Source organism: Rousettus aegyptiacus, unplaced genomic scaffold, assembly GCF_014176215.1.
Source record: "Rousettus aegyptiacus isolate mRouAeg1 unplaced genomic scaffold, mRouAeg1.p scaffold_m13_p_3, whole genome shotgun sequence".
Lineage (NCBI taxonomy): Eukaryota > Metazoa > Chordata > Mammalia > Chiroptera > Pteropodidae > Rousettus > Rousettus aegyptiacus.
In genome coordinates, this window is record NW_023416306.1 from 107,152,060 (window position 1) to 107,175,724 (window position 23,665).

Here is a 23,665-nt window from a genome sequence, read left to right on the forward strand (position 1 = left end):
TTTCAGTAGTGCTTTTTGTAGACAAAAGTTTAGGAGAAAATTTTACCTGTATCCAGAACACTTAAGTATTAAATATAAGGGAGTGCCTGTTACTAATTTTGGGAGGTTATCGAGGTAGCAGTAATATCACTGACACAAAATTCATTTTTATTGAAGAATTAAGGTGTATGTGGCAAAAATTTGGAGAGAAAAATGTTGATATAAGAATAGTACAGCACAATGATTCTCAAACTCTGATCCAGTCCCCTTACATTTTTAAATTATTCAAGACCCCAAAGAGCCCTGTCTTTGTATAGTGTGTATCAAGTATATAGAAAAAAATCTGGTCCCATACATATGAAGCTGGAAAAGGGGGCATATTTCAATAACCTTTTTAGGTAATTATGGGTATCCTTTTACTACACTAAAACTCAAGAAGTGGTAGTCTCTTAAAAAGTTAGTTGTAATATGGAATGTGAAACCACAGTGGTGAATTTTTCATATTCAAGTTATGTATCTGTTTTGTACCTTGGATTCTTTACCCATGGATGGTTTCATAACATCACGGAGTGCTTTTCGGAAAATACTGATTCTCAGTTGTACAGTTCTTCTAAATGTTACACATTTCATTATATGGTATGGAAGAATCAATCACACATGTTAATATCACCACTAATCTTATCAGAAAAGTCTTAAGTAGGAAAGTTGTCAAGTTCACAGTGGTGGGTACAAATTTTTTGAGATTTTAATTTCTTGCTTGAAAACTCAAATTTTATTGTTGACAAACATGCTATTCATTTTCATTGACGTGATACGCTTACGTCATTCATTTTTGAGGAAATGTATGCTAGATACCCAAGTATGGTTAAGTGGTTAGTTTAACTTGTTACTCATAATGGTACAAGTGCTTTTCCTGCAGACAACCATTATACTTCATTGCACACACAGAAGTGCTTTGCGTGTACTCATATCTTTACACAGAATATTAAAAAGACATATACTTAAGGATTGGAATTTCATAATACTAATCATTGTTACTGCATCAAGGACATTCTTTAGTGAAACCAACTTTTTTCCTCTTTTCATGAATGTGTGGTAGTAAAGAATTAGTTTGGTACCACTGCCGCGATTCATGCTAAGGCACTAGCAATTTTAAACTATGATTACTTTTGTATCATCAGTGAGAACTAATAATAAAACTTTACCAACCCTAAGAAAAACATTTTCTCACTGAAAATCAATAGGCATATATATATATACCCATTCTATGTAGTAACTTCCGGTTATATGTTTGTCGTGGTAGAGAAAGTCAACAGAACCCTCAATTGCTATCATATTTGGTTTATTGGCGGCCAGAACCCTTAAAATGTGGAAGAGGGATTATAGGTATTTTTCTTGACTTTACAGAGAAAGTCAGAGATTTGACCTTAGAGCCCACAATTACTAATCCTTTGGTCTTAACAGAGCGTTCAAAAGTAGTTAATCACACTCCAGTTTCAAAACTTATTACAAAGCTGTAGTAATCAAAACAACAAGGTACTGGTGTAAGGCTAGACATGCAGATCAGTGGAATAGAATTGAGAATCCAGAAATAAACCTTCACCTTTATATCATTCGATTTTTGACAGTTGTGCCAAGACAGTTAAGTAGAGAAAGAATAGTCTTTAACAAATGGTGCTGGAACAACTGGATATGCACATGCAGCAGAATGGAATTAGGCCTGTTTTTACACCATACACGAAATAAACTCAAAATGAATTATAGATCTAAATATAAGAACTAAAACTATAAAACTGTTGTAGAGGAAAGCATAGGTAAATCTTTATGACTTTGGGTTAGGTTAGCCTTATTAGATAAGCCATCAAAAGCACAATAATTTGGACTTCCTCAAAATTAAAAACTTACGCTTTAAATGACATCATTAAGAAGGTGAAAAGACAACCCACTGAATGGGGTTGTAAATTTGCAAATCATATCTGAGAAAAAAAAAATCCAGAATATAAAAAAGAACTCTTAACAACTTAATAAAGCAATAAGCCAGTTACCGAATGCGCAAAGGCTCTGTCTGCCTAGACACCTCTCCAGAAAAGGTATACAAATGGTCAGTTATCATGTGAAAAGTTGCTCAACATCATTAGCCATCCAAAAATGGCAAATCAAAACCACAATAAGATACAATTTCACATTTATTGGATAGCTATAATAAAAAAGATAAGTGTTGGTCAGCCTGTGACAAAATCGGAACCCTCATACATTGCTGTTAGGAATGTAAAATGGTGAAGTCACTTTGGAAAAACAGCCTGGTGGTTCCTCAAAAAATTAAACATATAGTTACTATTAGACCTTGCAGTTCCTCACCTTGATATATACTGGAGGAATATCTCTACACAGGAACTTACATGAATGTTTATAGCAGCATTATTCATAATCACCCAAACTGAAAATAACACAAATGTCCAGCAGTCAATGAATGGATACAATGTGGCATATATATATATAATGGAATATTATTCAACAATAAAAAGTATATAGTTCTGATGCATGTTACAATATGGATGAACCTTAAGAGCTTAAGCAAAAGAAGCCAGACAGAAGGGCCACATGTTACATTATTCCATTTATATGAAATATCCAGAGTAGGTCAATTCATGGAGACAAATGAGATTAGTCATCTAGGGCTGGGGGGAAATGGATAGTGATTGCTAATGGGTTTCTTTTTGATAAAAGCGTCATAGATTGTGACTGATATGTAACTGAATACACTAAAAACCTTTGACTTATACATTTTAAATGGATGAATTACATGTGAATTCTATCTCAGTAAAGCTTTTTTAAAAAATAGAGTAACGGGGGTGACTCCACGGTGTAGTGGTTATCATATCTGCTCTACACACAGAAGGTCCTGGGTTCACGCCCCAGGTGGAGCCACGAACCCATACCCTGGCACACACTGCACACACCGGGAGAGTCCCAAGCATGTGGGAGGAGATGCCCCGCCTTCAGAGGTCCAGTTCTTGAGAAACAGCAACATCTATAAGTCAGGGGTGGAAGTGTGGGGGAGGGGGAATTAAAGAGGGGAAACAAAAATAGAGTAGCTAATGGCTATGAGCTTGCCAAGCAAACCTTAAATTTGGAATTTCTTTTAGGAAAAAAATATATATATCCTGAGTAAATACTGGAGTCTATTTCTATATTTCTAGTGTTAAAAAAAAAAAATGACCAAATTACCTATGCTTTGCTTTTCAGAAAGGAGAAGATGAATATGCCAATGTTGATGCCATTGTTGTATCAGTGGGTGTTGATGAAGAAATTGTTTATGCCAAATCAACTGCCTTACAGGTGAGGGTTTTATAGCAGTTTGGAACCCTCAGAGTCATTGAATCATCTATTTTACTATTCAATATAGTAGCCACTAGCCACATTAAATTTTTAACTTCTTGGTCCAAAATCTCAAGTACTCTCTACTGGCTATCATATTAGAGCAGATACAGAATATTTTCATCTTTACAAAAAGTTTAGTAAACAGCATTGATTTAGAACATAAATTTTTTTTATCTGTAAGTACTGTTGTTACTGTTGTCTTTTCCCATAGACATGGCTCTTTGGTTATGAACTGACTGATACTATCATGGTCTTCTGTGATGACAAAATCATTTTTATGGCCAGCAAGAAAAAAGTGGAGTTCTTGAAGCAGATTGCCAACACTAAGGGCAATGAGAATGCTAATGGAGCCCCTGCCATCACACTGCTGATACGAGAAAAGGTCAGAACTAATAAAGAAATGTGTCATAAATGTGAAAAAATATCTAAATGTGGTAAAAAGAAATGCCTTCTAGGAATTTAAAAGAATAAAAAGGGGAGATTTTAGCTGACTTGCGATTGTAATATCAGTTTTGTTGCATCTTCATTGTTAGGAAGAAAAGAGTTCAGTAACCCTAGAAGTTCTGCGACAAAACAAATGGACTGTGAAATTCTGGTCAACACTAACTTTATCCTCCATTTTCAAGGACACTGTCAATTTTTGTTTTCATCTGAGTACCTTAATTGGAACAAAGAACCTTCAGTATTCCTAGGGAAACTTAGATATACCTCATTTCCAGTTTTTCTCAAAAGAAATCTTTTTTTTGTCATACTGCCCACCTGGCAGATTTTTTTTCTCAGGGTATTGTTCACCTATTGTTCAGCTTTTCCTGGAGAAAAAGAGTATTCTTGTCAACTTACATGGCACTTCACTTAAGCATATAAAAATATCCAAAGAAACTTTGTGTTAACTTTTGGTGTGTTATGGTCTGAGAGAAAGAAGTAGGTAAGGCATGGGGCTATAATTTATTCTTTCTGGGATTTAGAATATTTGTCTTTGCTTGTTCGTTACTAGTAGAACATGTCTAATTCTAAAACTAATTGACAAATCTCTCTTCTTCCCTGTGGCACTGATAGAATGAAAGTAATAAGAGCAGCTTTGACAAAATGATTGAAGCTATTAAAGAAAGCAAGAATGGCAAGAAGATTGGCGTGTTCAGCAAAGACAAATTCCCTGGAGAGTTCATGAAGAGCTGGAATGACTGCCTGAACAAAGAGGGCTTTGACAAAGTAAGAATACTCCCAGAAACAAGCAGGTTGGGAGCCGAATAGGCCAAAGTGTTAGGGGTTTCCGTAACAGATAATGCAGAGAATATGTTTTAGGGAAACTGTACGTTTGTTCGCATTTCCATTTTCATTCCCTTTGGTGGAGCAGTCAGCCAGTTTTACTTTTCAATCAGGAGTAAGGCATTCAGGAGATAGTTCAGCTACTTCAGAGGGAAACACAAAAGTATCTTATCTAAAAAAACTTTTGTTTTTCTCTTTTTCCCGTGATCCTCCTGCCTGTCTTTCTAGAGAGGGGTGCTTACATGTACATTTTAAGTAGTATATTACTTTAACACTTCTTAGAATACACACAGTGACCTGGTAAAGAGCAATTTGCAATGTTTATTCAGTCTAAGAAAAGAATATTTAGATATTCTTTAAGCTACTGATGAATACTTTGCTAAGTAATCTAATGTCACTGATAATATTCACATTGGGAAAGATATGTTTCTTTAGCAGTTTTATATTTGCATGTTAGAGAAACTCTTACCACTTTTGACCGCAGATAGATATCAGTGCGGTTGTGGCCTATACCATTGCTGTAAAGGAGGACGGGGAGCTCAACCTGATGAAGAAAGCAGCCAGCATCACCTCTGAGGTCTTCAACAAATTCTTCAAGGAAAGAGTCATGGAAATAGTTGATGCAGATGAGGTAAATGGAGAGGGGAAAGTCTTTTTGCTGTTTTAATGAAGCAGATATAAATCTCTACAATGCAGTGTTTTGGTATGTGTTCTGCTTCCTTTGAAATTAAGCCTTTGATACTTAAGTTGGTGGTGTGTAATTGTGCCAGCTCTCTTTCAAATAACTGTAAACCTGCACTGTAGTTTCTTGAGGTTTCCAGTGCTTTACTTGAGAATTCCTTGAATAACTAAATTCCACATACTGTTATCTAAATTTGCTTTGCATCCATACTAGTATGTTATCTAGCGTACAACCTGTTTCATGAGACTTTTATAGCATCCTAAATGATGTCAAGATACATGTTGTCTTCTAACGATAACATCCAAAAATGCAACACTCCTCTTTGCCACCGTCTAGTAAGTATTGTTTCATTTCTGGGTATACTTACAGAAAGTTCGACACAGCAAACTGGCTGAGTCTGTGGAAAAGGCAATTGAAGAGAAAAAATACCTAGCTGGGGCAGATCCCTCTACTGTGGAAATGTGTTATCCTCCTATCATTCAGAGTGGTGGCAACTATAATCTCAAGTTCAGTGTGGTGAGGTAAGTATGAGAACTTCAAAATAAACTAACCACCAGAGCATTTTAACCTTTAGCCTGTTTTTCCTTTTACTCATTCTGGAATTCAGAAACTTTGGAGGAGACAGAGTAACTATTAGTCTGCCTTCTACATTTTCTTCTTGTCCTACTCTCTTCATATTTCTATTTTATTTCATATAGTTACTCATTTTTTGTAAACATTTTTCCAAAGTGATTAAAAATGCCGGGAGGGACATGCAAAACATGCCCCGCAGAAAACATTAAAATATTATTTGATATACCATAATGTAATTCCTCTTCTAATTTTTTAAAAATAAATTTATTTATTTTAATTAGTTTAAAGTATACAGTACGTTGGTTAGACATTTATATAGTTTATAAAACGATCCCCCTAATTGCTCCTCCTCTCCTCTGGTGTTCCCCCTAGCCAATATATTAATGCTAACAGCATTCCCTATGCCCTGCTCCCCATCTCTGTGACCATCTATCAACTACTAATTTGTACTTCTTTAACCCTTTACTGCATCCTCCCAGCCCTCCAACCCCCCTTCCCCTTCTAATTTTTAAAAATACTGTGAAGAATGCTTTTTACCTGGTCAGTCTGAAAGTACTAAATCAGAGTGAATACTATAATTCATAGTAAACTGGTGACTTCTCAACACCATAGACTGTAGTGAAAAAAATTTAGTATATTCTTTTCATATTTAGGATACAGCTCAACTTTTCACTGAATTTTTATTCTAAAAGTTTTGGTCACTTATTTTAGACCCTTATTATAAATGGTTTATTAGTATTTTTTTAATGTGTAGGTCCTTTTTCTGCTTCAGCTTTGGAATATAGCAGAGAGAGGTAGTGATTACAAATGTTATGTGCCAGTGTGATACTAAGGACTTTCCTAGATTGGGTAATGAATGAAATGCTTTCTTCCTTTGGTCTCTAGTGACAAGAATCACATGCATTTTGGGGCCATCACTTGTGCCATGGGTATTCGCTTCAAATCTTACTGCTCCAACCTTGTTCGTACTTTGATGGTTGACCCTTCTCAGGAAGTTCAAGAAAATTACAACTTTTTGCTCCAGCTTCAAGAGGAGCTGCTAAAGGAATTAAGACATGGTGAGGTGCCATAGAAAAAGTTTGGAAATCATGTAACAAAAATGTTATTAGTGTTGATGTGAGTTTATATTCCTGAGGCTCTCGTACTAAAAATAGAATTAGATATTACTAACCTATCATCACACTTAGTTCTTGAATCTGCTTTTCTTTTAGGCATGAGTTATTGTCATTTTACATTGATTTTTACAAAAAACTCACTTCTGTGTCCAGATCTTCATAAAATACTGTGGCCTTATTACTCTTCGTTAGAAGTTTAGAAAGTTTTGTGGTTTTTTTGAGGCATAATCACATAAAATTTTATTAGTTTCAGGTGTATAACATAATGAATCTATATTTGTACATATTGCAAAATGAATATGCAGTACAGCAGGGGACCCCAAACCGCAGGCCATGGACAGTACTGGTCTGTGGCCTGTTAAGAACTGGGCCACATAGCAGGTGGTGAGCAGTAGGCAAGCGATTGAAGCTTCATTTGTATTTGCAGCCATTTCCCAGCACTAGCATTACTGCCTCTGCTCCACTTCAGATCATTAGGCATTAGATTCTTACAGGAGCACTGGTCCCTGGTACCAAAAAGGTTGGGGACCACTGCAATACAGTTTAACTATAGTTGTCATGTTGCACATTATCCTTATGACTTATTTATTTTATAACTGGAAATCTGTACTTTTTGACACCCTTCACCCATTTCACCCAACCACACACCCACCCCTTGCCTCTGTCAACCACCAATCTATTCTCTGTGAGTTTGCTTGCTTGCTTGCTTGCTTGCTTGGTTTGTTGGAGTCCACATACAGTGAGATCATATGGGATTTGTATCTCTAACTTATTTCCCTTAATGTAATGCCCTAAGTCTTCCTATGTTGTTGCAGATGGCAAGATTTCTTTTTTTATGGCTGAATTGCGTGTGTGTGTGTGTGTGTGTGTGTGTGTGTGTGTGTAACCCTTGAACGGCACGAGGTTTAGGGACACTGGCTTCCCACGAAGTCGAAAATCTGCGTGTGACTATTACCAAAATCTTTGCCAATAGCTAGCTGTTGACTACCAGAAGCCTAACCAATAAATAAACTATCAGTTAACATATTTTGTATGTTATATGCATTAAATTAAAGCTAGAGAAAATAAAATTATGAAGAAAATCATAAGGAAGAGGAAATACATTTGTAGTATTCATGGAAAAAAGTTCACATAAAATCAAAGGTCAGCTGTACCACATTTTCTTTATGCATTCATCTATTAGATTGTTTCCATATCTTGACTATTATAAATAATGTTGCAGTGAAACTGGGGGTGCGTATATCTTTTCAAGTTAGCGTTTTTGTTTTCTTCAGGTAAATACCTAAAAGTGGAATTGCTGGATCATATGGCGGTTCTGTTTCCAATTAGGGGGAACCTCCATACTATTCCGTAGCGGCTGCAGCAGTGTACTTTCCCAGCAGCGGTGCACAAGGGTTCCCTTTTCTCCACATTTTTCCAACACTTGTTATTGCTTGTCTTTTGATGATAGCCATTCTATCATATGAAGTGATACCTTATTGTGGTTTTGATTTGCATTTCCGGGATAATTAGTGGTAGCAAATATATTTCCATGTACCTGTTGGCCATCTGTATGTTTTCTTTGGGAAAATATCTATTCAGATTCTTTGCCTATTTTTTAATCAGATTGTTTTTTTTTTGCTATTGAGTTGTATGAATTCTTTGTGTATTTTGGATATTAACTCTTACTAGATATGTGACTTGCAAATATTTTACCTCATTCATTTGGTTGCCTTTTGATTTTATTGATGGTTTCTTTTGCTGTGCAGAAGCTTTTTAGTTTGATGATTCTTGCTTTTGTTGCCTTTGCTATGAAGTCCCACTTACTGATTTTGGTGTCAAATCTGAAAAAATCATTGCCAAAAATGATGTCAAGGAGCATATTGCCTATTTTTACTTCTAGGAGTTTTATGATTTTTCGGGTCTTATTTCAGGTCTATAATCTTTTTGTGTAAGTAAGTAAGTCTAGTTTCATTCTTTTGCATGTGGCTGTCCAGTTTTCCCAATACCATTTATTAAAGAGATTGTCCTTTCTCCGTTGTGTATTCTTGGCTCCTTTATCATCAATTAATTGATCATATATATGTGGGGGTTATTCTGGGCTTTGCATTCTGTTCCATTGATCTTTGTGTCAGTTTTATAATATACTGTTTTGTTTACTGTAGCTTTGTACTGTAGTTTGAAATCAGGGTGCATGACACCTTCAGTTTTGTTCTTTTTTCTCATAATTGCTTTGGCTGTTCGGGGTCTTTTATGGTTCCAAATTTTAGAATTGTTCATTCTATTTCTGTGTAAAATGCTATCAGAATTTTGATAGGGATTGCTCTGAATTTGTAGATTCTTTGGGTTGTATGGACATTTTTCCAATTATATCTTTAGTTTCTTCATCAATATCTTACAGTTTCAAGTCTTTTACATCCTTGGTTAAATATATTCCTGGGTATTCTTTTTGATGCAATTATAAATGGGATTGTTTTCTTAATTATGATAGCTCATTAGTGATATAAAAATTCAGCAGGTTTCTGTATATTGATTTTGTATCCTGCAACTTTACTGAATTCTCCTGTTTTTTGAGTTTTCTATATATAGTATGTCATCCACAAATAGGGACAGTTTTACTTCTTCTTTTCCAGTTTGGATGCCTTTTATTTCTTTTTTTGCCTAATTGGTTTAGCTAGAAATTTTAATACATGTCGAATAAAAGTGGAGAGACAGGGCATCTTTGTCTTGTTCCTGTTCCTGATCTTAGAGGAAAAGTTTTCAGCTTTTCACCATTAAGTATGTTAGGTGTGGGCTTCTCATATATGGCCTTGAGGTATGTTTCTCTATATCCACTTTTTTGAGTTTTTATATTTGGATGTTAAATTTTGTCAAATGCTTTTTCTGCATCTATCGAGATGATTGTATGATTTTTATCCTTTTGTTAATGTAGTATATCACATTGAATTATGGGTGTTGAATTATCCTTGCATCCCTGAAATAAATTCCGCTTGATCATAGTGTATGACCCTTTTAATATATTTTTGAATTGGGAAGAACTTTAGAAAGGTACGAGAACTAGTATCTCTACCAGCAGAATGTATAGTGTTAATTCTGCATTGAATGGATAGGAATAATCTTAGTGTAAGAGCAGAATAACAACCCTGCTAAGCAAGCAACTGCTTTTTTTGCCTTGAACCTGTATACTCCCAAATGGGGCTAAATGGGACTTTATATTTACCACCTTTACACCATTCTATAAGCCCACCCATGTTTCCCAGAGCTTCCGGGCACCATTTCTTCATGACATCTCAAGTTGATTTTGAGAAATCCTATTGGAAATCATGGTAATCATTAGTTTAATGAAGATAAAGATCTCTCTGAGGCTACCATATGTGGACTACTCCAGTGTGAAATATCTATCTATATCCTCTATCCTGAAAATTAAGGCCAGAGTCCTTCTAACAGTAATTCACCCCTTCAGTAGTCCTGTTTTTCAAAATATGTAATAATTATCATGTAATGCCATTTATCAACACTTAAAAAGTTATTTCACTGAGACTAACTGATGTTTCACAGTCTCCCGGGTCAGTATTTCTCAAATTGTATAATTAAGAATGATGGGGTGAATCATTTTAAAAAATATGAATTTCAAGGCCCTGCTACTCCCACAAGGAACTGTATTCCTTAGTTCAGGGGTTCCCAGTCCCCAGGCTACAGACTGGTACCAGTACATGGCCGGTTAGGAACTGGGCCACACAGCAGGAGGTAAGCAGCAGATAAGCGAGCAAAACTTCATCTGTATTTACAGCCACTCCCCAGTGGTAGCATCACCACCTCAGCTCCACCTCAGATCATCAGGCATTAGATAGATTCTCATAGGAGCACTGGTGCAGTGCTGCCAAAAAGGTTGAGGACCACCGTGCTTATTTCACATTTTGAGAAACCATGCTTTGGGAGACTTAATAGGTGAGGAAAATGTTGTTTGAGAAGTGTGGTTTTGTTTTTGTTTTCTGGAAGATACTTAATGTTCCCTTTCTGGCTTGTCATTAGGTGTAAAGATATGTGACGTGTACAGTGCTGTCATGGATGTGGTTAAAAAGCAGAAGCCAGAACTGCTAAACAAAATTACCAAAAACCTAGGGTAAGATTCTGTTGGATATACATTGTCACTCTGAGTGGATTTTCATGACTGGCCTTGGTCATCAGAATATTCTTAGAGTTATTTAACCCACATTTATGGACAATAACTTAACTGTGTACCAGAGAACATGAGAAAGATTTAAGTTCCTCTCCTAGGAGTAGGGTGGAGATTTTTCTAGACCAGTATAGTAGATGCCAGTAGGTATTTCAGGCTTAAATTGCAAATGTTAGGGAACATTACATGCTATATTACTTCTCTTAGAGGAGCTCAGCTCACATTTAAATACTCTGAGATGTCCTATTGTATAAAAAAAATTAATTTGAGTTTTTATTTAATCCATTGTTTCTCAAATGTATTCGACGATTGAACACCTAGAAATACCTAATAACATCTTATAGAATCAAAGACATTTTGGAAAACAAAAGCTCTAGGCAGTCTCCTTAGATGAAAACCATTCTGGGGTTTACAGTTACTTACTGCACTGCTCTAATGGACAAGAGGAGATATATTGACCTAATACCAAGTCTTAGTCGGTGACCTAATGAATCTAGTTATCAACATTCCAATAAAAATTGCCTTTCTTAATCCAGTTATTACTGTCTTGATAATGTACCACTTTATACTCTCTGCTAAGCTTATAGGAAAACTCACTTGATTCCATGGTAGGAAATTAAAATTAAAACATAGATGAATAAGCTAAAATAAAGAATGCTTAATAATCTACATCCATGCCATCCTGAACAAGGCCGATCCTGTCTGATCTTGGAAGCTAAGCAGGATCGGGCCTGGTTAGTACTTGGATGGGAGGCCACCTCGGAAGACCAGGTCCAGTAGGCATAAAAAATAAAAAGATAAGGGATTGTAAGCCAACAAGGTCTTTGCAATCTGTGAGGTCAATTAAGGGTTGCCTTGCCTTAAAAAAAAAAAAAAAATGCTTAATAAATGTTACATGAGGTACTTAATTAGGATATTGTTTTCAGTATACTAAGAGCCATAAGACTACCCTCTGATTCTCTTCCATAACTGACTGATAAGCAGCATCAAATCACTCAACATGTTTGCTTGCTTTATCTTGAAAATTGGAATAAGATGTATTATACTTGACACAAATGCAAGATCTTTTAGCCTATTGCTGAGGTACCTCTTCCTTTTTTGTTTTAGATTTGGAATGGGAATTGAATTCCGTGAAGGCTCTTTAGTAATTAATAGTAAAAATCAATACAAACTGAAGAAAGGTAAGTTTTACATACATGCAGTAGGAAAATACTATTTTAAATCATTTCCTTTAGCTTCATCTCCCACTTATGTGTAAAATCTATGTTTCTCCATCCTTTCGCAGTCATAGACTTATTTTCTGTTTTGCTATTTTAGGGATGGTATTCAGCATCAATTTGGGATTCTCAGACCTGACTAACAAGGAAGGGAAGAAACCAGAAGAGAAAACCTATGCCCTATTCATTGGTGACACAGTGCTTGTCGATGAGGTGTATATTGCGTCTTAAACTTTTGAGTGCTTATGAACTGAGTTTTGAGGCACATTTTGTACTCTGTGGTTTTGTTTTGTTTTGTTTTGTTTTCTTAAAAGTCTGTTAAATGCTAGCCAAGGGCAGAAATCCATGTGAGAGCCTGACCTAATACAGCTAGGAATAGAGATTGTAGCCCAAGTACAGGGAATGATTTAAACCAAACCATTTGTTGTGTTGTGGCTTGAACCTCGATAATGATAATATTAAGAACTGATTCTAATAATGGAACTGATTTTTTTAAGTAATGGCTTTATCGAGTTTCAGTTACATACCATACCATTTACCCACTTAAAGTGTAAACTTTAGTGATTTTTTAGTTTATTAAGAGTTGTGCAATCATCACCACAATCTAATTTTCATTCCTCTTTCCCCACAAGTACCCTAGGCTTAGACATTGACTAAACTACTTTCTGTCTGTAAGGATTTGTCCAGTCTGTACATTCGTGGTCTTTGGTGACTGGTTTCTCTCACTTAGCAGAAACTGATTCTGGATGATAATGATAATGATAGCAAATACCTTCAGTGTTCTTATTACAAGCTAAGTAAGCACTTTTACACATTCAATGATTGAATTCTTACAATAACTATTATGTAGGTATTCTTATCCTCTTCATATACAGAAAAAGAAACTGAGGCACAGAGAAGTTTAAGTAACTTGCCAGATGTTACATAGACAGTGTTTTGGCCAGGTTTCAAATCAAGCCTGCATTCTTAACCATTATCCTAGTGTTGCCTCCCACATTACAGTTCTTACTGAGAGACTGGAACCTAAGAATTGTATTTATTCATTGTCAAAGATTATAGTATCCAGAGGTTCAAAGCATTACCCAACTACATACTAGGTTAGAAAGTGAAAGTGTTTAAGTGTTCTTATAGATTTCTGACTTCTCCCTTTTTATTCCAGGATGGCCCAGCCACAGTTCTCACTTCTGTGAAGAAGAAAGTAAAGAATGTGGGGATTTTTCTAAAGGTAGGAAGAGGATAAATGAGTGATAAAGGAAATTTGGGTACAGTGAAGAAGATAAACAATATCAGCTAAAATATAACCCAAATTTCCGATTATGACTTTTTCCCTGTAGAATGAGGATGAAGAAGAGGAGGAGGAGGAGAAAGATGAGGCCGAAGACCTATTAGGAAGAGGTTCTCGGGCAGCATTACTTACGGAAAGAACACGAGTGAGTTTACTGTTTTATACTACATCGATCTCGTATCTGTCATATGGCTCACATGTTCTGATCGCCTGGATTTTTCTTCTCTAGAATGAGATGACTGCAGAAGAGAAGCGAAGGGCACATCAAAAAGAACTGGCAGCTCAACTCAATGAGGAAGCAAAGAGGCGACTGACTGAACAGAAGGGAGAACAACAGATTCAGAAGTAAGAGTTTGCATTGAACAGTGAAATTGTGTTAGGGTTCTGTGAGATTTGCAGAAATTCCTCAAAAAATTTTTCTCCTCACTCCAGAGCTCGCAAATCTAATGTGTCCTATAAAAACCCATCTTTGATGCCTAAGGAACCACATATTCGGGAAATGAAGATCTATATTGATAAGAAATATGAGACTGTAATAATGCCTGTGTTTGGCATAGCAACACCTTTTCACATTGCCACGATCAAGGTACTAACATTGAATCCAGTTCCGTCCAAATTATTTCTTAAAATAGTAATTGCACTTACTATAGATTACTGTTTTGTACTCCCCATCTTCTTCAGACTCTGCCCGTCTCACTTTACATACTTCCCCCTCTCTCCCTTACCTCCTGCTATCATTTTCCTCCCTTTCTAGTGTTAACTTTGTAGAAAGTTAAATGATCTAATTTAGAAACATAATATGTTGCCTCTCCTTGAACATTTTTTGAGCATTTTTTAACCTGTAGTTGTACACATGGCATAGGTACTAGGAGAACTCAGTGATTCTTTTGGAAACACAGTCAGTCATATAAAAAGATCAGCTAAATATGTAGTTTATTAGATTTAGATTAAGGTTGACAAGTTAGGTTTAACAGTTAGCTCGTAACTCTTAACTTAATTTTAGCATCTTTATAACTCCTAATCTTTGTCAAGAGAAGAATTCCGTGTATTTGTTTTATTTTTTAATGCTTTCCTTTACTTTGAACAGAATATAAGTATGTCGGTGGAAGGAGATTATACTTACTTACGGATCAACTTCTATTGCCCAGGCAGTGCTCTGGGCAGGAATGAGGGCAACATCTTTCCTAACCCAGAAGCCACTTTTGTCAAGGAAATGTGAGTCCCCAGGAAAACAACCATCCCCAAATCTCCGCTGGCTGGAGTGGCACTCTCAGAAACATTTTATTCTCTGTGGTACATCCTTCCCAATCTAGCGAATGGCAAAGCCTCCCTCAGTAGCACTTGTTTAGGATCACCTTATAAGCTTTGTACTATTTCGAGGATAAAACATAACTTAGAATCCTCATGAAAATATATTATACTTACTACACATATTTTGCAAAAGAATCTTAAGGAAATGTATGCCACATTAGAGTCTATTCCTTAGTGGTACAGAATGGAATAATTTGGGAGGTTATGCCAGATTTGAAGAATAAGTATGATTACCCCATCCAGTGGCTTAGCCATTTTTAACATTCTTTGATTAAGACACAAGAAAGAGATTTTTTCTTTCTTTCTGTCTTTCTTTTTTTTTTTTTTTTTTTTTTGTTTGCTTTCCAGACATTGTCTCAGTATTCAGCAGTACTGTTTTCTTCTGAAAGATATTAAGCCAGTTATAAAATATAGTAATGAGTGCAGGTCACCTGGCCTGATGAAAAAGCTTATATATTTTCCCCTTTCTACAGTACATACCGAGCTTCAAATATGAAGGCACCCGGAGAACAGACAGTACCAGCCTTGAACCTTCAGAATGCTTTTCGAATTATAAAAGAAGTACAGAAGCGTTATAAGACTCGGGAAGCAGAAGAGAAAGAAAAGGAGGTGAGCCTGAACACAGACAAAAGCACCTCTGTACAAAAGGACTCATGAGGGTTTTGGAGATGTATAAAAATACGTGAGGATTCACATTAATTTTCATTGCGCTTAGGGCATTGTGAAACAAGACTCCCTGGTGATTAACCTAAACCGGAGTAACCCCAAACTGAAAGATCTGTACATTCGCCCAAACATTGCCCAAAAGAGGATGCAAGGTTCACTGGAGGCCCATGTCAATGGTTTGGATACTCTCTCTTTTTTGGGTGGGGATGTGTGTGCATGTGTGTGAAATTGCATGAGTACTACAAGTGAGTGCATGTAATGCCTCACGTTTTCAGTTGTGTTTCATAAAGTCATCACATCTTAGACTCAAATGGAGTTTTGGCTTCTGACTGCCAGATGTCACATGCTACTTTACCTGTATGAAGAGACATGGAGTGGGGAAGGGCTTTGTCTTCTAGGGCACATTTGTAGGAATGACAGATCAGATAATATAGCATGACAAGGAAATACTGAGGGGAATCTGCTTACATCTCTATGGCCAGAAGGAAAGGAAAGCTCTGTACAATTGTTAGCATTTCCTCCAACCCTATCCAAATGAGCCAGGAAAGATACAGTGCCTTTTGGCCTAACCTAATGATGCTCGTTGGTAATTAGCCGCTTCTTCCCTCCTCCATCAAGGTTTCCGCTTCACATCTGTTCGAGGAGACAAAGTGGATATTCTGTACAATAACATTAAGCATGCACTGTTCCAGCCTTGTGATGGAGAAATGATTATTGTCTTGCACTTTCACCTCAAGGTATATCTTTCTACTTATTAGCTATGAGATCTTGAGCAAGATCTTTTTGTCACCCTCTTTCCATTAAAATGGTGATGAAAAATGTAACTGATCACATAAGGTCATTAAGAAAATTGAATAAAATTATGTTTATCAAGTCCACTGTGACTGACATCTAGAAGGTGCTAATGATGTTTGTTCCTTTGGTGTGATATACAATGACCACCAAAATATGAAAGGTCTCTAATTTCTTCTTTCTGAAGTAGAAAGTTTTTTCTTTAGACACAATTATCACCATAATCTCTAGAGTTCATTCTGTTAAATAGGAGTACATTTTAAAACCTATACTCTTTTACATTCCCAAATGTCATTATTTGTGATGACTCCGTAGTTTAACTGTAGCGTTTAATTATGAATAGTTTAACTGTTGTCACATAAATGCTGTCATTTCTAGTGTAGATATTTTTTATGTTTTCAGATTTTATTTATTTTTGGTGTCTTGTGTCTTTGTTGTGTAGCCTGAGTTTTCTGACTTCTTTCTTGTTTTTTCTGCTCTATTCCTTTAGAATGCCATCATGTTTGGCAAGAAGCGGCACACAGATGTGCAGTTCTATACAGAAGTGGGAGAAATCACCACGGACTTGGGGAAGCATCAGCATATGCATGACCGAGATGACCTCTATGCTGAGCAGGTCTGAAGTTTCTTTTAGCATTTTATTTGCAGGGTAGTGAAGTAGGATGTGGTCCAGATCTGAGCTCGGTAATTGTTATATTTTATAAATAACCCCTGATTCCCTCTGCAGAATAACTCAAGTATCTGCTGAACTTGTATAGTGCGGTAGCTTATGGGTTAGACTTAGGATGCAGACTCAGCTCTGCAATTAATGGTATGCTGGCCTTCAATTAGGTATACATATTAGTATCGTTAGTAACTGTAGTATCATTAGTAACTATAAAAACACTTCGCACCTTTCGAAGGAATGCACTATTAAAAAGTATTGTGACGGCTATAGTTAACATTATTTTTTTCTTCAACAGATGGAACGAGAAATGAGGCACAAACTGAAAACAGCCTTTAAAAACTTCATTGAGAAAGTAGAGGCTCTAACCAAGGAGGAACTGGAATTTGAAGTGCCTTTTAGGGACTTGGGGTAACATATCTAATTTTTGGGGGGGTTTGTTTGTTTGTTTGTTTGTTTGGCCTGAAGTTTCACTGGTCTCCCTTTAGAAAAACTGGCTATTTTTAAATAACTTAATGTATCATGTCTTTTTTTCATATAACTGAAAACCTTTGAAACATCCATTCCCTCTTGAAAATTTTTAACGGGCAGAGTGAGTGGCGAAGGACGAGAGGCTTCCTCTGGAAAGGCGTCTCTACTGAGTATGCTGGAGTTGTTGGAAATGGGGAAAGGAAAGAAGTTTAGATGGCACCAGCAGTTTCTTTGCAATGAGTTTAGTTTCTTATTCTCTTTCAGATTTAACGGAGCTCCCCATAGGAGTACCTGCCTCCTTCAGCCCACTAGTAGTGCGCTGGTAAATGCTACAGAATGGGTGAGTATTTTTTTACCTCCTTTTAATAAGAAAATTGTTAGAGAAAAAGCAGGAGAGTAGGCGTTTTGGAAACTAGTTCCTGACTACGGGCATGCTACCCTGAACAAGCTCGATCCCGTCTGATCTTGGAAGCTAAGGGGGTCAGGCCTGGTTAGTACTTGGACGGGAGGTCACCCAGGAAGACCAGGTGCTGTAGGCATAAAAAATAAGGAATTGTAAGATGACAAGGTCCTTGCAATCTGTGAGGTCAACTAAGGATTGTCTCTCCTGAAAAAAAAAAAAAGAAAGAAAAAGAAAACTAAGTCCTTGTTTTTTCTTACAATTTTCAGTTTTGATGTTTTTTATTTATCTTAAACATAAAATCTATTAAACATATTCTCTAAAAGCCTCTTTAAATAGTTTTTTTTCATAGTTTCTTCACATAGTTTCCTTAAATTTATTCTTCTTAAGGAAAGACTTTGATTTTGCAAATCCTTTTACTAGGCTTCCTTAACATGTTGTACTGCTATAAGTCTTCCCCCCCCCCCAAAAAAAAAAAATTCAAAACAGGTCATTTTTCCTTTGAGTAGTGATTTAGATTCTGAAAGTATTTGAAAATTTCTAGTGCTTGGGGGAAATATTTATATGATAATGAACCAATTCCTTCCTGACAGCCACCTTTTGTGATAACATTGGATGAAGTGGAGCTGATTCACTTTGAGCGGGTCCAGTTTCACCTGAAGAACTTTGATATGGTAATCGTCTACAAGGACTACAGCAAGAAAGTGACGATGATCAACGCCATTCCAGTAGCCTCTCTTGACCCCATCAAGGAATGGTTGAAGTAAGTAAATCTACCAGCAATCTTCCATTTACTTCATGAACCCTATATTTAGAATGTAAGTATGATGCGTTGTACATAAAAATCCATGGTGCATTTCGGTTGAGTTAAAGACCAAGACTTAGAAATTTGGGATCTGTTAGAGCTATTCACTTTTTTCTGAGTATCCCAACAATAGTTTATGGACACATACACAAGGAAAATCAAAGTCTGAGATTTTTTTTTACTGTATTTGATAAATGTATAAAAAGGTTTTATACACGTGTGTAATATTTACAAAAGGGGGCATATTTCTTGTTCTTTTTACTGAAAGATGAAATGATAAATTTCTTATTTTACCCTTTGACATCCATATACTCACACTTCTACTGAAAGTATTTCTCATGAAAGTACCAGAATCCCAGTAAATAGGGAGATGTCACTCCATACATAAAGTGTGAAGCTTGGGCAGCCATAAAATAGTTTGCTTGGCCTACCCTCCCCACCCCACCGCCCATTTTCTGGGAAGGGGAGGTGCTATAAATGTAATCTCCTCTTAAGAAATGTATTGAGAGCTTAGTAATAAACTGAGAAAAATACAGATTTATGGTTTCCAAGAGGATTTTCCTAAGAAACATGTTGCAGGTAGGTGATATAGGATCGCATATATTATATATTAATGTATATGATTTTTTCAGATCACTTTATTGAGGTACAATTTCCATGTAATAAAAATACACCAATATAAGTATATGATTTGATGGGTGTTCTAACAAATGTATGCAATCTTATATCTACCATCTAGAATCTCTTAGTTAACATTTCACTCCTAAAAGTTCTCATACGCCTTTATATATAGTCAGTCCCCTCAACCCCATCCCTGGTTTCTGTCACTACACATTTTGCTTCTTCTAGAATTCTACAATAAATGTAATCGTACTAGATGTCATCTTGTGTATCTTGTATCTTTTTCAAGTTCTTGTGTACCAGTACTACATTCCTTTTTAATACCGAGGAATATTTCTCTTTTTATTTACCCTTTACTAGTTAATAGACATTTGAGTTGTCATTTGCTGGCTATGACGAATAGGTGCTGTAAACACGCACAGGTCTTCGTATACCTGTTTTTATTTCTCTTGCGTAAATGACCTAAGACTGGGATTGCTGGGTAATATTGTTAAGTTTATGTTTAACTTTATAAGAAGCTATGAAATTATTTTCCAAATTGGCTGGACTACCTACAATATGTGAAAATTGTAGTCGTTCACATCCTCACCAGCACTTAGTGGTGTTAGTCTTTTTAATATTAGGTATTGTAGTGGGTGTATAGTGCTATCTTGTTGTTTCCTTTTGCATTTCATGTTGACTAATGATGTTGAACACCTTTTCATATGTATATGTGTCATTGTCTGCCTTTATGGAATATCTTCGTAATTTTTGGCCATGTTAAAAATCTATTACTGAATTGTAAGAATTTTGGGGGCTGGATAGAAATCCATCAGATACAGGTTTTGCATATGTTTTTTTTCTTTAATAGAATCTTTGTCTTTTCATTTCTTTAATACCTGTTAAATATCAGAAGTATAAACTTTCCATGAAATCTGTTTGGTCAGCTTTTTCTTTTGCAATTTGTGCTCTTATGTTTTTTTTGTTCTTCTATCATTTTATTTTTATTTTTTAACATTTTAATTTTTTCCCCCTCTCTCCTTCCCCCCACTCTGGTAAACTAGTCCATTGTCCATGTCCATGAGTCTCTGTTTGTTTGCCCTGTTCATTTGTTGCTTTTAGGTTTGTATCCCACATATGAGTGATACCACGTGATTTTCAACTTTTTTTGTCTGGCTTATTTCGCTTAGTATGATTATTTCAAGGTCCATCCATGTTGTTGCAAAAGACAGTATTTCATCTCTTACGGCTGAGTAATATTCCATCGTATATATGTACCACAGCTTCTTTAGCCAGCCAATCATCTTCGTAGGACACTTCAGTTACTTCCATATCCTGGCCACTGTGATAATGCTGCTATGAACATCAGTGTGCAAATATCTTTTTGGATATGAGTTTTCAAGTCTTTGGGGTAAATACCCAGTAGAGGAATTGCTGTATCATATGCTGTATCAATTTTTAGTTTTTTGAGGAACCTCCATACTGTTTTTCCATAGTGGCTGTACCAATTTACAGTCCCACCAGCAGTATATGAGAGTTCCTATTTCTCTGCATCCTTGCCAGCATTTATTGTTACTTGTCCTGTTGATTATAGCTATTCTAACAGGTGTTAGATGGTATCTCACTGCGGTTTTAATTTCCATTTCCCAAATAGCTAGCAATGTTGAGCATCTTTTCATATATCTGGTGGCTATTTGTATGTCCTCTAGGGAGAAGTGTCTATTCAGGTCCTCTGCCCATTTTTTGATTGGATCATTCGTTTTTTTTGTTATTACTGAGTCATATGAGTTCTTTGTATATTTTGGATATTAGTCCATTATCTGAGGTGCCACTTGCAAATATACTTTCCCATTTGGATGGTTGTCTCTTTACCTTGTTGACGGTTTCTTTTGCTGAGCAGAAGCTTTTAAGTTTGATGTAGCCCCATTCATTTATTTTTGCTTCCACTTCTCTTGCTTTTGAGGTCAAATTCATAAAATCCTCTTTACGTCCAAGGTCCTTGAGTTTCATTCCTATGTTTTCTTCTACGCATTTTATTGTTTCGGGTCATATATTCAGGTTCTTAAGCCATTTTGAGTTAATTTTGTTGTGTGGTGATAGACAAGAGTCTAGTTTCATCTTTTTGCAGGTGGCTTTCCAGTTTTCCCAGCACCATTTATTGAAGAAGCTTTCCTTTCTCCACTGTATGGTTTTGACATTTTTGTCAAAAATTATTTGCCCATATAAATATGGGTTTACTTCTGGACTCTCGATTCTGTTCCACTGGTCCATGTGTCTGTTTTTCTGCTAATACCATCATGTTTTGGTTACTGTCGCTTTGTCGTATAATTTGAAGTCGGGCAGCTAGATGCCTCCAGCCTCGTTCTTCTTATTTTAGCTTTGAAACAGTTATGTTATCTTTTAACTTACAAAGTGAGAGGAAAAGTCTTTTGTATTTATTTACTCATATTTACCATTCCTGGTGCTTTCCATTCCTCTGTATAGTTCCAACCTTCTGTTTGTTATAATTTTCCTTTGCCTCATAAACCTTTACCATTTGAGGAGACGAATTTCCTCAGCCTATTTCTTGAAAGTATTTCACTTTCATTTCAGTAAGGTGTTTTTTTGCTGAATATAGAATTCTGAATTGACAGTCTTTTCTTTGAATATTTAAGATGTTGCCCCATTGTCTTTCAGCATTCAGGGGTCTGATGAGATACCTGCTATCATTCTTTGTTACTGTGTACATAGTGTCTTTTTTCCTCAAGTTGCTTTAAGATTTTTCTGTTTATCATTGTTTTTCAGCAGTTTGACCAAGTGCTTTGGTACGGTTTTCTTTATAATTATTCTACTTGGTGTGCATTGAGCTTTGTAGAACTGTGGGCTTTATTGTTTTCATCATATTTGGAACTGTCAAATATATTTACTCTTTCTTTAGTCCCCCCTTTTTTCTGAGAGTTATTTTACAGATTTTATTTTTTCATATCATCTTGAATTTTCCTTCTTTCTAAAACGTGGAACATGTTTATAATAGCCTTCGTAACATCACTATATGCTACTTCATCCCTTATCTTTATGTTTTCTGGATCTGTTCTGTTGGTTGATTTTTCTCCTGCCTCTTGAGTGTCTGATAATATGTGATTGGATGCCATACATGTGACTCCAGATTTTGGGGTGCTAAGTTTTATTTAATTTTTTAGGCTTTATTCTAAGGTACAGTTAATTTACCTAGATTCCTTTTGATCTTTCAAGACTTGTTCTCAAATGTCATGAATGCTGCTTCAGAACAGCCTTTAGTCTGGGGCTAATTGGTCCCACTGGTGAGGCAGCACTCTTCTGAGGACTCTACCTGATTCCCTGTGTGTTATGAGGACTTTGCACTGAAGTTGGTGGAAACAGACATTATTTCCAGCTCTGAGATCTAGGAATCATGTGGCCTCCTGCTTTGCAATGCTTTTTTGCCTAGTTCTAGTTAGTTTCCTCTCACATGTGTTCAGATTAATCCTCAGCTAAGGAATTGAGGAAATCCTGCTGCAAATCTCTAGAGCTTTCTCTATCACTCTATCTTGTAGCATTCTAGCTGTCTCAGCCTCCTCAAATTTTACTCTCTCTCTCAACACCAGAGACTACCAGGTTTTGGTTGGGTTCTCCCTTCTTAAAGAAAATGGAAAAGAGGGAGATGCGCTCAGACTGACTTGGACAGGGCTGGCTTTGGTTGGAAGGCTGCTTTGATGTGAGGGCTGGTGCTCTGGGAGACCATATTTCAGCCATTTGGGCATACTCTGGTTGCACAGTGCAAAAAATACCTGCTCTCATACATTTAAGAAAAAATTATCAGCCCTTCAGAGATGCTAATCACCAATTTGGCACTGGACATTCTCAGAAAATACAGAGGATTGATTTTGACATTGGTAATATTATTTCTCTTAGTTCCTGTGACCTAAAGTATACAGAAGGAGTACAATCCCTCAACTGGACTAAAATCATGAAGACCATTGTTGATGACCCTGAGGGCTTCTTCGAACAAGGTGGCTGGTCTTTCCTGGAGCCTGAGGGTGAGGTGCGTGAGTGTGGGGTTTCTATTCTGCTACATAGTTGCCCATTTTGGGGGCAGTTAGGAAAAGGCCATATAAGTAATACATAAGGGAACAGACCAAATGGGAAAAGCTCTGAATACATCTTGGTATTATTGTTTCTCCAAATTAGTTTCACAGGTAAATGATAAACTAACTGGGCATTGATAGCCACTGACAAGATTTCCTCGAAATTATGACAACTCTTTCAATGAATTTTTTAGTTCTTGGAAAAAATTAAAGGAATTTT

General features: G+C 36.3%; 1 protein-coding gene and 1 pseudogene across 1 annotated transcript in view; both read left to right on the forward strand.

Moving 5' to 3' along the window:
- SUPT16H (SPT16 homolog, facilitates chromatin remodeling subunit) overlaps positions 1 to 23,665 on the forward strand; it is a 34,915-nt gene that overhangs the window by 8,621 nt on the left and 2,629 nt on the right. Inside the window, exons 2-23 of the mRNA XM_016165559.2 lie at positions 3,226 to 3,318; positions 3,572 to 3,742; positions 4,417 to 4,569; positions 5,111 to 5,257; positions 5,678 to 5,829; positions 6,767 to 6,939; positions 11,008 to 11,098; positions 12,260 to 12,333; positions 12,470 to 12,582; positions 13,529 to 13,594; positions 13,704 to 13,799; positions 13,884 to 13,999; positions 14,087 to 14,240; positions 14,742 to 14,869; positions 15,439 to 15,574; positions 15,681 to 15,807; positions 16,250 to 16,368; positions 16,914 to 17,039; positions 17,386 to 17,498; positions 17,823 to 17,898; positions 18,552 to 18,721; positions 23,273 to 23,402. Coding sequence (XP_016021045.2) covers positions 3,226 to 3,318; positions 3,572 to 3,742; positions 4,417 to 4,569; positions 5,111 to 5,257; positions 5,678 to 5,829; positions 6,767 to 6,939; positions 11,008 to 11,098; positions 12,260 to 12,333; positions 12,470 to 12,582; positions 13,529 to 13,594; positions 13,704 to 13,799; positions 13,884 to 13,999; positions 14,087 to 14,240; positions 14,742 to 14,869; positions 15,439 to 15,574; positions 15,681 to 15,807; positions 16,250 to 16,368; positions 16,914 to 17,039; positions 17,386 to 17,498; positions 17,823 to 17,898; positions 18,552 to 18,721; positions 23,273 to 23,402 — 2,724 coding nt within the window. The remainder of the gene's footprint in view (positions 1 to 3,225; positions 3,319 to 3,571; positions 3,743 to 4,416; positions 4,570 to 5,110; positions 5,258 to 5,677; positions 5,830 to 6,766; positions 6,940 to 11,007; positions 11,099 to 12,259; positions 12,334 to 12,469; positions 12,583 to 13,528; positions 13,595 to 13,703; positions 13,800 to 13,883; positions 14,000 to 14,086; positions 14,241 to 14,741; positions 14,870 to 15,438; positions 15,575 to 15,680; positions 15,808 to 16,249; positions 16,369 to 16,913; positions 17,040 to 17,385; positions 17,499 to 17,822; positions 17,899 to 18,551; positions 18,722 to 23,272; positions 23,403 to 23,665) is intronic.
- Positions 11,817 to 11,935, forward strand: LOC118600865 (annotated as a pseudogene).